The sequence below is a fragment of the Thalassophryne amazonica genome, chromosome 12 (genome assembly GCF_902500255.1).
Source record: "Thalassophryne amazonica chromosome 12, fThaAma1.1, whole genome shotgun sequence".
NCBI classification, from domain to species: Eukaryota; Metazoa; Chordata; class Actinopteri; order Batrachoidiformes; family Batrachoididae; genus Thalassophryne; species Thalassophryne amazonica.
This window is the reverse complement of record NC_047114.1, coordinates 12,087,238-12,100,657: the sequence shown is the minus strand read 5'-3', so window position 1 is coordinate 12,100,657 and position 13,420 is coordinate 12,087,238. Positions and strand designations below refer to the sequence as shown.

The 13,420-nt window shown below is 42.0% G+C and overlaps 1 protein-coding gene across 1 annotated transcript in view; it reads right to left on the bottom strand.

The window, feature by feature from the left end:
- The window catches only part of myo10 (myosin X), a 289,282-nt gene extending 278,853 nt beyond the window's left edge, over positions 1–10,429 (bottom strand). The window contains exon 1 of the mRNA XM_034183772.1: positions 10,146–10,429. Coding sequence (XP_034039663.1) covers positions 10,146–10,166 — 21 coding nt within the window. The 5' untranslated portion in view covers positions 10,167–10,429. The remainder of the gene's footprint in view (positions 1–10,145) is intronic.
- Between the last annotated feature and the right edge of the window lie 2,991 nt (positions 10,430–13,420).

The following is a 13,420-nucleotide window of genomic DNA, read 5'->3' as shown; positions in this document are numbered from 1 at the left end:
CTGCCGCGTCTGTCACAACTGGAGTGACAGAAACACATCACAAAGTGGCCGCTGAAAAAAAAAAAGAGGGGACCAAAAGGTACCAAATTCTGCAGTTTGTGTTTTGCCAGATTTTCTTAGTGAAGAAGAAAAAAATGTTTCTTTAGAATTCATCATATCTGAGAACAGGGCTACCATGATTAGTCGATTCATCATGATTACGTAGACTATCAAAATTGGTGGCGACTAATTTAATAATTGCCGTCATGGTTTATTTTTTAAGCTTTGTTTTTCTTTCAAAGCTATCACTGTACCTTCTGCTGCCTTTCTGCCCTTGACGCACATGGGCAGTAACGGTAATCGGGATCAGCTGTGATGTCACCAGAAAAGTTATGCCCAAACAATATCATGGCTAGCCAGTGACAAAGCTCATAAGTTTTGGGACATTTTAACCAAATTAAAATCTGTAAAGCAGAACTTGCCTTCCATAGCAGTACAGTGGCGATACAGCAGCATCTGATAAGGAAACACGATGTGGCTGATTCAGATGCTGATGAAGAGGGACAGTCATATCAGTAAGCTAATTGGCTAGCTAATTGGCTAGCCAGGCCCCTGTAGTCGGTGCGGACCAAGGTAGCTTAGCCGCCGTTAGTTCCCCCTGGCAGATCCCGAGCAGCCGGGAAAGCAGGCCGACTGGGTGACAGTGAGGAGGAAGAGTAGTTCTAAACAGAAGCCCCGTGTACACCGCCAACCCGTTCACATCTCTAACCGTTTTTCCCCACTCGGCGACACACCCGCCGAGGATCAAACTCTGGTTATTGGCGACTCTGTTTTGAGAAATGTGAAGTTAGCGACACCAGCAACCATAGTCAATTGTCTTCCGGGAGCCAGAGCAGGCGACATTGAAGGAAATTTGAAACTGCTGGCTAAGGCTAAGCGTAAATTTGGTAAGATTGTAATTCACGTCGGCAGTAATGACACCCGGTTACGCCAATCGGAGGTCACTAAAATTAACATTAAATCGGTGTGTAACTTTGCAAAAACAATGTCGGACTCTGTAGTTTTCTCTGGGCCCCTCCCCAATCGGACCGGGAGTGACATGTTTAGCCGCATGTTCTCCTTGAATTGCTGGCTGTCTGAGTGGTGTCCAAAAAATGAGGTGGGCTTCATAGATAATTGGCAAAGCTTCTGGGGAAAACCTGGTCTTGTTAGGAGAGACGGCATCCATCCCACTTTGGATGGAGCAGCTCTCATTTCTAGAAATCTGGCCAATTTTCTTAAATCCTCCAAACCGTGACTATCCAGGGTTGGGACCAGGAAGCAGAGTTGTAGTCTTACACACCTCTCTGCAGCTTCTCTCCCCCTGCCATCCCCTCATTACCCCATCCCCGTAGAGACGGTGCCTGCTCCCAGACTACCAATTACCAGCAAAAATCTATTTAAGCATAAAAATTCAAAAAGAAAAAATAATATAGCACCTTCAACTGCACCACAGACTAAAACAGTTAAATGTGGTCTGTTAAACATTAGGTCTCTCTCTTCTAAGTCCCTGTTAGTAAATGATATAATAATTGATCAACATATTGATTTATTCTGCCTTACAGAAACCTGGTTACAGCAGGATGAATATGTTAGTTTAAATGAGTCAACACCCCCGAGCCACACTAACTGTCAGAATGCTCGTAGCACGGGCCGGGGCAGAGGATTAGCAGCAATCTTCCATTCCATCTTATTAATTAATCAAAAACCCAGACAGAGCTTTAATTCATTTGAAAGCTTGTCTCTTAGTCTTGTCCATCCAAATTGGAAGTCCCAAAAACCAGTTTTATTTGTTATTATCTATCGTCCACCTGGTCGTTACTGTGAGTTTCTCTGTGAATTTTCAGACCTTTTGTCTGACTTAGTGCTTAGCTCAGATAAGATAATTATAGTGGGCGATTTTAACATCCACACAGATGCTGAGAATGACAGCCTCAACACTGCATTTAATCTATTATTAGACTCTATTGGCTTTGCTCAAAAAGTAAATGAGTCCACCCACCACTTTAATCATATCTTAGATCTTGTTCTGACTTATGGTATGGAAATAGAAGACTTAACAGTATTCCCTGAAAACTCCCTTCTGTCTGATCATTTCTTAATAACATTTACATTTACTCTGATGGACTACCCAGCAGTGGGGAATAAGTTTCATTACACTAGAAGTCTTTCAGAAAGCGCTGTAACTAGGTTTAAGGATATGATTCCTTCTTTATGTTCTCTAATGCCATATACCAACACAGTGCAGAGTAGCTACCTAAACTCTGTAAGGGAGATAGAGTATCTCGTCAATAGTTTTACATCCTCATTGAAGACAACTTTGGATGCTGTAGCTCCTCTGAAAAAGAGAGCTTTAAATCAGAAGTGTCTGACTCCGTGGTATAACTCACAAACTCGTAGCTTAAAGCAGATAACCCGTAAGTTGGCAAGGAAATGGCGTCTCACTAATTTAGAAGATCTTCACTTAGCCTGGAAAAAGAGTCTGTTGCTCTATAAAAAAGCCCTCCGTAAAGCTAGGACATCTTTCTACTCATCACTAATTGAAGAAAATAAGAACAACCCCAGGTTTCTTTTCAGCACTGTAGCCAGGCTGACAAAGAGTCAGAGCTCTATTGAGCTGAGTATTCCATTAACTTTAACTAGTAATGACTTCATGACTTTCTTTGCTAACAAAATTTTAACTATTAGAGAAAAAATTACTCATAACCATCCCAAAGACGTATCGTTATCTTTGGCTGCTTTCAGTGATGCCGGTATTTGGTTAGACTCTTTCTCTCCGATTGTTCTGTCTGAGTTATTTTCATTAGTTACTTCATCCAAACCATCAACATGTTTATTAGACCCCATTCCTACCAGGCTGCTCAAGGAAGCCCTACCATTATTTAATGCTTCGATCTTAAATATGATCAATCTATCTTTGTTAGTTGGCTATGTACCACAGGCTTTTAAGGTGGCAGTAATTAAACCATTACTTAAAAAGCCATCACTTGACCCAGCTATCTTAGCTAATTATAGGCCAATCTCCAACCTTCCTTTTCTCTCAAAAATTCTTGAAAGGGTAGTTGTAAAACAGCTAACTGATCATCTGCAGAGGAATGGTCTATTTGAAGAGTTTCAGTCAGGTTTTAGAATTCATCATAGTACAGAAACAGCATTAGTGAAGGTTACAAATGATCTTCTTATGGCCTCGGACAGTGGACTCATCTCTGTGCTTGTTCTGTTAGACCTCAGTGCTGCTTTTGATACTGTTGACCATAAAATTTTATTACAGAGATTAGAGCATGCCATAGGTATTAAAGGCACTGCGCTGCGGTGGTTTGAATCATATTTGTCTAATAGATTACAATTTGTTCATGTAAATGGGGAATCTTCTTCACAGACTAAAGTTAATTATGGAGTTGCACAAGGTTCTGTGCTAGGACCAATTTTATTCACTTTATACATGCTTCCCTTAGGCAGTATTATTAGACGGTATTGCTTAAATTTTCATTGTTACGCAGATGATACCCAGCTTTATCTATCCATGAAGCCAGAGGACACACACCAATTAGCTAAACTGCAGGATTGTCTTACAGACATAAAGACATGGATGACCTCTAATTTCCTGCTTTTAAACTCAGATAAAACTGAAGTTATTGTACTTGGCCCCACAAATCTTAGAAACATGGTGTCTAACCAGATCCTTACTCTGGATGGCATTACCCTGACCTCTAGTAATACTGTGAGAAATCTTGGAGTCATTTTTGATCAGGATATGTCATTCAAAGCGCATATTAAACAAATATGTAGGACTGCTTTTTTGCATTTACGCAATATCTCTAAAATCAGAAAGGTCTTGTCTCAGAGTGATGCTGAAAAACTAATTCATGCATTTATTTCCTCTAGGCTGGACTATTGTAATTCGTTATTATCAGGTTGTCCTAAAAGTTCCCTAAAAAGCCTTCAGTTAATTCAAAATGCTGCAGCTAGAGTACTGACGGGGACTAGAAGGAGAGAGCATATCTCACCCATATTGGCCTCTCTTCATTGGCTTCCTGTTAATTCTAGAATAGAATTTAAAATTCTTCTTCTTACTTATAAGGTTTTGAATAACCAGGTCCCATCTTATCTTAGGGACCTCGTAGTACCATATCACCCCAATAGAGCACTTCGCTCTCAGACTGCAGGCTTACTTGTAGTTCCTAGGGTTTGTAAGAGTAGAATGGGAGGCAGAGCCTTCAGCTTTCAGGCTCCTCTCCTGTGGAACCAGCTCCCAATTCAGATCAGGGAGACAGACACCCTCTCTACTTTTAAGATTAGGCTTAAAACTTTCCTTTTTGCTAAAGCTTATAGTTAGGGCTGGATCAGGTGACCCTGAACCATCCCTTAGTTATGCTGCTATAGACGCAGACTGCTGGGGGGTTCCCATGATGCACTGTTTCTTTCTCTTTTTGCTCTGTATGCACCACTCTGCATTTAATCATTAGTGATCGATCTCTGCTCCCCTCCACAGCATGTCTTTTTCCTGGTTCTCTCCCTCAGCCCCAACCAGTCCCAGCAGAAGACTGCCCCTCCCTGAGCCTGGTTCTGCTGGAGGTTTCTTCCTGTTAAAAGGGAGTTTTTCCTTCCCACTGTAGCCAAGTGCTTGCTCACAGGGGGTCGTTTTGACCGTTGGGGTTTTACATAATTATTGTATGGCCTTGCCTTACAATATAAAGCGCCTTGGGGCAACTGTTTGTTGTGATTTGGCGCTATATAAAAAAATTGATTGATTGATTGATAGTTAGCCGCTAACATTAACGTCTATGACGAGCTACTTACTTATATTAATAGCTGTAAACATTAACAATGACTATTTCATTAGCCTTAGCACACGTGTTTTGTGTTTGCTGTAACGTTATAACAGAGATGTTATGTTTGAATAGGAAATGTGATAACGCTAATGTTTTATAATGCTACATTACAGTGCTAAAAGAAATATGTTCCTCTTCAATGGACGACTTTGTTATCAAGCCAACAACATGCTCACCTCAGCAAGCAAATATCTTGACCGAAGCGATCTTGAACATGTAGGTGACTGGAAAAAAATATGATACAACCTTTGAGAAAGTTGGGCTCTGTGCAGTTCCATGGCACAGAGCCCAACTAAGCATGCAATTACAAAGTTCTTCTGCTGTGGATTTTGAGGAGCAAACTGAAGCAATCTGAACTGTTCAGCAGCTGACGGATGAATATGGGTGTGTGTGTGTGTGTAGACAATTCACCTCATTCACAACGTGACAGAACGTAACGATGCGCTGTTACGTACAATGGCGTGGAACAGCACGCAACAGCACGGAACATTATTCTTGACCATGCGTAATTTGCCAGCAACACATGCCATTAATTGTAACGTGTGGTAACAGGTTGCAGCAGTTCCTGAGGAGACCTGATGCCTCTGCCCCGAATCATCACATTCGTGATCAGCGGCCAAGAATGCATACTTCGTGGCATTCGTGACTTGTCGTCATTATGTGTAAGCACAGCATTATACCTGAAGTTGTGTTTAAATTTTAATAATTCAGAGCAGGTTTCACTCCATGAAAGAGGAATTTTCAGCATCTGCCATTTTTGTTTGTCTTTTGGCCCCCAGATTACTTCAGGGTTACCAGTGGATCCCATTTGGATCTGCATGAAGTTTTGGCACAGATTCTACTCCGGATGCCCCATCCTGACACAACATGTCAGAGAAACACTCAGAGAAACACAAACAGACCCCGGTCTGGTCCAGTTTCCCATCCGGTTACTAACAGGACCCCTAGTTGAGTGCTGCTTTCAGTGATGAAAGTGAGCCACAGAAAAAAAAAAGAAAAAAAAAAACTGAAAATGTCTGGCAAGGGCAAAAGGGGGTGGGGGGTGGGGGGTCTGGAGGTTCTTCCCAAGAAAAAATTTGGTGCATTTTCAGGTCAATTTACCAACCTAAAAAGAAATCTACAAAAAAAAAAAAATTTTGTTGGGTCAGGTCATTTTTTCTGTCCATTCTTTTCACACATTTTGCAGTGTGCAACTTGTAATGCACACAGATGCATCTTTGAGCACATCAAAGACATGTTTGTTTTGGATCTGAACACCTCAAGTGTCTGCGTCAAAATGTCCCACAGCATCATCTCTGTATATAAACTCTGCACAGACATTCCACTGCACATCAAAGTTTCCAGATTTCACCCACCAGTTCATGACCTTAAATAAGGAAACGTCACACAATTTCATGAAGAAAAAGAAAGGATGACCAGTACTTTGGTTGTGTGAAATGCAAGAATTCCATCCGCAGAAAGCACAGTCACATTCTGTCTGAAGAACACTGAAAATGTTGAATATTGAAAATCTGAGAAAATGGGACAAGCTAAATGGAAAAAAGTGTTAATTTTAACTAAATAGTTCTTAAAAGTAGTGCTGGAATTAAAAATGTATGTCTCTTTTCTAAATGTTTATATAATCTAAAATAAAGTTGTTATTGGTTTAACCTGTTTGTTTTTACTTTTGAGTGGATTTACACAGTACAGGTCAAAATGACCTGCAACATAATCAGTCTATTTTTTTCAACATATTACGAGGGTTAACAAAAATAAAAAGGACAGACAAAAAAGAAAATGCCAGTCTGGTCTTTTTCCTCTAACCACTGCCATCTAAACTTGTTATCACAAGATGTGCTGTCTCCTCTTTCAGAATTGTGAAATCTGCCATTATGTTTCTGTTTTTTTCACCCCAAAACTTCAGAAATCCTGTGTACAGAAGAACTACAAAACACAGATTTAGCAGGCTGGAGTTTACATGGAGACAATTTGAAGTTTTATGAAACACAAAATCAAAGACTTAGCGGAGTGTTAGCTTTTCTGTATAAACAATGATTCAAAAGAAGTCAGGTCGCTCGTTTGGCTCAAACCAGCTCCATTTTTGGTTAACATTAAATCATCTCATGTAGCAGAACAAGGTTTCTTCAGTTTGTTTTGGAGTTTCAGCACGGCACGCACCTCACTGTAAGATCACAACCTCGTCTCTCATTCGCTGCCTTGTGGACATGCAGCAGCACTTAACATTAATCCTTCAGTCTCAGATCATGACGTGAAAATGTCAACGTTAATATCCACTGTGGTGTCTCATTAGAGATGTTTCCAAATGATTTTACAAACAAATTTCATGAAGACAGGTCATAATTATTCTTTTGAGTTTAATGGCAGCTGGCAAACCAACACGAAGCATTACTGACACCAACTGTTTGGGAGTGTTACTGAACAAATGGATTGTGACGTACGTTATCAAAAATAACCCAGAAACATTCACCAGACGAGTAAAAACACGGTTTTCCTGTAATTTCCGGAAAACTTTCATCATTGTGCTTTCAGCAGCTGCGATAATTCTCAGGATTCTCTGAAGAAATGAAATATTTTGCTTGTAACGCCTGAACAATTCATTTTATTTTTAAAACATTAATCCACAGATCTCACAGTCACACAGACTTCATTCACAGCTCTTCATGTTTTCTTTAGGAAAACGAGACAAAAAAAGATAACTTGTGGAAATGCCACAAACCTGCTGAGCTGCAAAACCTCTGACCCGTCACAGACCTGCTGCGCTGACTCACCGCGCTCTGCTGGGGGGGGGGGGGGGGGGGGGGGGGGGCTTATTTCCTAATCAATTAGCTGACTGCAAATTAATCACTTGACTTGTAGTCATGATTTACCAAGTATTCACTGGTATTCAGTACCAGCAAAGGAACCTTCACCCGGAGACACACAGTCCCAGATCTGAACCAGCACAGGAACCTTCACCCGGAGACACACAGTCCCAGATCTGAACCAGCACAGAAACCTTCACCCAGAGACACACAGACCCAGATCTGAACCAGCACAGAAACCTTCACCCAGAGACACACAGACCCAGATCTGAACCAGCACAGAAACCTTCACCCAGAGACACACAGACCCAGATCTGAACCAGCACAGAAACCTTCACCCAGAGACACACAGACCCAGATCTGAACCAGCACAGAAACCTTCACCCAGAGACACACAGACCCAGATCTGAACCAGGACAGGAACCTTCACCCAGAGACACACAGACCCAGATCTGAACCAGGACAGAAACCTTCACCCGGAGACACACAGTCCCAGATCTGAACCAGCACAGGAACCTTCACCCGGAGACACACAGACCCAGATCTGAACCAGGACAGGAACCTTCACCCGGAGACACACAGACCCAGATCTGAACCAGGACAGGAACCTTCACCCGGAGACACACAGACCCAGATCTGAACCAGCACAGGAACCTTCACCCGGAGACACACAGTCCCAGATCTGAACCAGGACAGGAACCTTCACCCGGAGACACACAGACCCAGATTTGAACCAGGACAGGAACCTTCACCCGGAGACACACAGACCCAGATTTGAACCAGGACAGGAACCTTCACCCAGAGACACACAGATCCAGATCTGAACCAGGACAGGAACCTTCACCCGGAGACACACGCAAATGCAGAAAATGCAAACTTGAAAAAAAAAGTCAGCGGTACTTCTCCAACAGGCAGTTATATGAAAAAAAAGCTTGCAAACACAGAGAACACAAACAAATATAAATAACACACACACACAACATTAATTTAATAAGATAAGGAGCATTTTGCATAATTATCACACAGTCAAAACAGCTGTTGACAGTGAAGAAGCAGGCTGTGTACGGTGGCGTCCTGTTACCTCTGGACCACAGAGCAGCTCGGCAGAGAGCTCTGAGGAAGTTGACTTTATTAGTAATTTTACCGTTATCATACCTATAGTCTATTAATTTTAATGTTTTATCCCTAACGGCTCAGTTTAGAAGTGTTGTGGCCTCTCAGTCACAGTACAAAGCGCTTTCACTTTGTTTTTCAACTCTAACACGCTGTGATAGCTGAAGTAATGATAAACTTTGTTATTGTGTCTATACTTTCTACATAGTATGAGAAACAGGACACACTTGGATTTTTTTTTTTTTTTTGCACCCCTAAATCTGACTGCCACTTCTGGAAGTGTGCTGTGCACTTCCAGTGTCTAAACGAGGCTCTAAATGTGATGCTTCAGCTGAATCTTTTATAATTCTTTAATCTAAAATTGCTTCATTTTTGTGAAATCCAACAAAAATCTGTGCTGGAGATACCAAAACACATCACAAAGTCATTAAATGAACTGCATAGCGCTGTCTGATGCACATATTCTTCCACTCGCACCAGTCTTGTGTGTTTTTTAAGAGCTAAAGTAACATGTGAATTTCTCCACTGTGAGATCAACAAAGTCTTATCTTTTCCATCTCCATCAGACGCTCAAAGCACTTTACACATCAGTCCCTCACATTCACATACAAGGCACCCACTACACACCAGGAGCAACTAGGGGATTAAAGACCTTGCCCAAGGTCCCTTAGTGATTTTCCGATCAGGCTGGGATTTGAAACAAGGATCCTCTGGTCTCAAGCCCAACGCCTTAACCACTAGACCATCACCTCACAAAGTCATTCCCAATTCTGACACCGGTGTCGCTCTCTAAAAATTGGTCCACACCTGCCTTCACTGCACATTGCTTCTGAGACTGACTGAGTCTGACTCTCTACACCCAAAGTGATCAAATGGAATAATGTGATTATGACAACAGATATCTGTCACTGAGAAGTTAGATGATGACTGGAGGCAGTTTTAAGCAGAAAGGAGGTGATAATTAGTGAAGCTCTGCTGACGCTGAGAAATGACGCATGCGCAGTGACGGTAGGGAGGATTGATTTTTAGGGGGGACCATTTGGTCGGCGACACTGGCGTTATCAAAATGCATCACGAAGTCACTGCTGGTTCCAACACAGCTGGAGTTGCTGAAAAGCACATTGGCTTTGCACATTTCCAGAAGTGTCAGGAGCAGCATTTCAATATGGTCCTGGTCCAATTCTGGAACATATTACCTTCATGCAAGCTGTGGTGAACACATATGTCGGTGTACATCACACAGTGTTCCCCTATTGGGCCATAATTACTGTTTTACACGGCTTATCCGGCCCACGGACCGCCCGTTTAAGACCCACTTTACACTACAGGTAAAATGTAGCAATAAAGGTTTAAAAAGGCGCGTAAAGGTGTTAGAACTGACCTCCGTGAAGAAGTTATCCATGGTTTAATCCCACAGGACTAACGTTCGCTCAGACCCACTCATGTGTTCGTGTCATTCCGACACCATTCAGTCCCTGATCCGGATCAGACTGCAGATACAACAGCAAAGTCGCTCTTTCATGAGATTTATTCCTGCGGCACAAAAACCAAAAGGAAAACCTTCTCCTCCTCCTCAATCCTCTTCTGTGCGCCTCTTAATGCGCCACTTTTACTCACAAATCGGTTTAGTGCAGAGACGAACCGGTGAAACTTTGGTGACAGACCTGTGGACAAAAACTACAAGCTCCGCCCCCTAGACCGCCTCCTGCTCCTCCTCCTGCTCCGCCCCCTCCCTTCCTGCTGTCTCTCTGACTCCTCCTGCTGTCCAAGCACGTGGACAGAGCACATGCCAGATACCCTCCAAAAATAAAAGAAATATAAAACGCAATAAATAAATAAACCGAGTAAAATTTTCAATAAGACATTTTTACTGAATAATAAAATTAATAATACGTACCTATCTTCACACTGACACCTTATTCCAAACAACAGCAAAGTTCACAAGGGTATGACACCCTCAAAATCCCACTCGCCAGTTACCTCCCTCTCCACAGCATAGCAGTTCCTCTCAGGCATCATATCAACCACACTGAGACAGCACATGAGCACAGCACAGAAGCACATTGGAAACACTACCAGAGGGTCCAAGCACTGCTTGACAGTAGAGGTGGGCAGATCGATCCTAATATCGATAATATCGATACCAACACTGGTATTGATACTGAACAATCCTTGTGTAAAAAGATCGATACTCAAGCTTTTTATTCTCTCCTGCACGCACTGACTGCTGCGCACACAGATTCATCAAAGTCTATTCTGTCTGTAAGAGCAGCGCTGTGCTGTGTCACACAACACCGAGCAGTGCACCCTTGCATTGTGGTTTGTCAGCCATCTATCTCAGGAGATTTTGTTTTAAGTTGTGAGTGATATTTTTTAAACAAAAATGTTGATTGTGATAATGAAGTATTTTGTTGTCACGTACAATGTTTGGCGAAATTCTATCCTAGGTCTTTTAGATCCTTTGGATCTATGAAGCTTAAATATGAAAAAGTATCGGTATCAGTATCGATATCAGCGATACTGGGCCTGTATTTACTTGATATCGGATCAGTATCAAAATTCCCGGTATCGTCCACCTCTAGTTGACAGAGCAGTACACCAAGACACAACGACCAGGCAGACCAATCAGAACACAGTCTGGATTGACTACAAAAAAGCCTATGACTCAGTGCCTGCCTCACACATGGATGAGTGCTTGGCTCTGTACAAAGGTAATGGTGCACTGTCTTCATCAGGAACACAGTGAGACTGAAGATATCACTGGAGACCAACTCCAAGGCAATCGGCCAAGTCACCATCAAGTGTGGATTGTACAACCCCAATTCCAACAAAGTTGGGACATTGTGTAAAATGTAAATAAAAATAGAATCCAATGATTTGTAAATCCTCTTCAACCTATATTCAATTGAATATGCCACAAACACAAGATATGTTCAACTTTATTGTTTTTGTGCAAATATTTGCTCATTTTGAAATGGATGCCTGCAACAGTTTTCAAAAAAGCTGGGACAGTGGTATGTTTACCACTGTGTTACATCATCTTTCCTTCTAACAACACTCAATAAGGGTTTGGGAACTGAGGACACTAATTGTTGAAACTTTGTAGGTGGAATTCTTTCCCATTCTTGCTTGATGCACGACTTCAGTTGTTCAACAGTCTGGGGTCTCCGCTGTCGTATTTTGCACTTCATAATGCGCCACACATTTTCAATGGGCGACAGGTCTGGACTGCAGGCAGGCCAGTCTAGTACCTGCATTCTTTTACTACGAACCCACGCTATTGTAACACGTGCAGAATGTGGCTTGGCATTGTCTTGTTGAAATAAGCAGGGACGTCCTTGAAAAAGACGTCGCTTGGATGGCAGCATGTGTTGCTGTTGTTGGATGTACCTTTCAGCATTGATGGTGCCATCACAGATGCTGGCTTTTGAACTTTGCGCTGATAACAATCTGGATGGTCTCTTTCCTATTGTGTCCGGAGGACATGACGTCCATGATTTCCAAAAACAATTTGAAATGTGGACTCATCAGACCACAGCACACTTTTCCACTTTGTGTCTGTCCATTTCAAATGAGCTCAGTTCCAGAGAAGGTGGCGGCATTTCTGGATGTTGTTGGTGTATGGCTTTCACTTTGCATGGTAGAGTTTTGCCGCTTACGTATAGAAAGTTCTTCAGATTCTCTGAATCTTCTGATTATATTATGGACTGTAGATGATGGAATCCCTAAATTCCTTGCAATTGAATGTTGAGAAACATTGTTCTTAAACTGTTGGACTATTTTTTTATGCAGTTGTTCACAAAGTGATGATCCTCGCCCCATCTTTGCTTGTGAATGGCTGAGACTTTTGGGGATGCTCCTTTTATACCCAATCATGACACTCACAATTAGTTTCCTCAGTTCCCAAATTCTTACTGAGTGTTTTTAGAAGGAAAGGTGATGTAACACAGTGGTAAACATACCACTGTCCCAGCTTTTTTGAAATGTTTTCCAGGCATCCGTTTCAAAATGAGCAAAAATTTGCACAAAAACAATAAAGTTTATTACTTTGAACATTAAATATCTTGTCTTTGTGGTATTTTCAATTTAATATAGGCTGAAGAGGATTTGCAAATCAATGTATTCTTTTTTAATTTACATTTCACACAACATCGCAACTTTATTGGAATTGGGGTGTAATAAGATGATGCACTGTCCCTGCTGCTGTTTTGCATAGGCCTCAACCCCCTCAGCCAACTCATCACAGAGCACGGATACGGATATTGATTCAGGAGTGGAGAAACCATCAGCCACATGGATGACATCAAGCTGTATGCCAAGAATGAGCAAGAAACTGACTCAGTGATGCACCTCACCTGGATCTACAGCAAGGATATTGGGATGTCATTCAGATTGGGTATGTATGGTGGCAAAGAGAGGGAAGGTGAACTGGATTGAGGTGGTGGAGTTGCCAGCATGTAGTATAGCGGACATACAGGACAGCTACCTGGGAATGCCACAAGCCAATGGGAGCCATGATGAAGATGCAAGGTCAGCCACAGCCAAGTACCTCCAGAAGGTAAGACAGGTGATGATAAGCCAGCTCAATGGCAGGAATATGATCCAAGCCATCAATACATATACCCTAACAGTCATCAGATACCCATCTGGAATAAT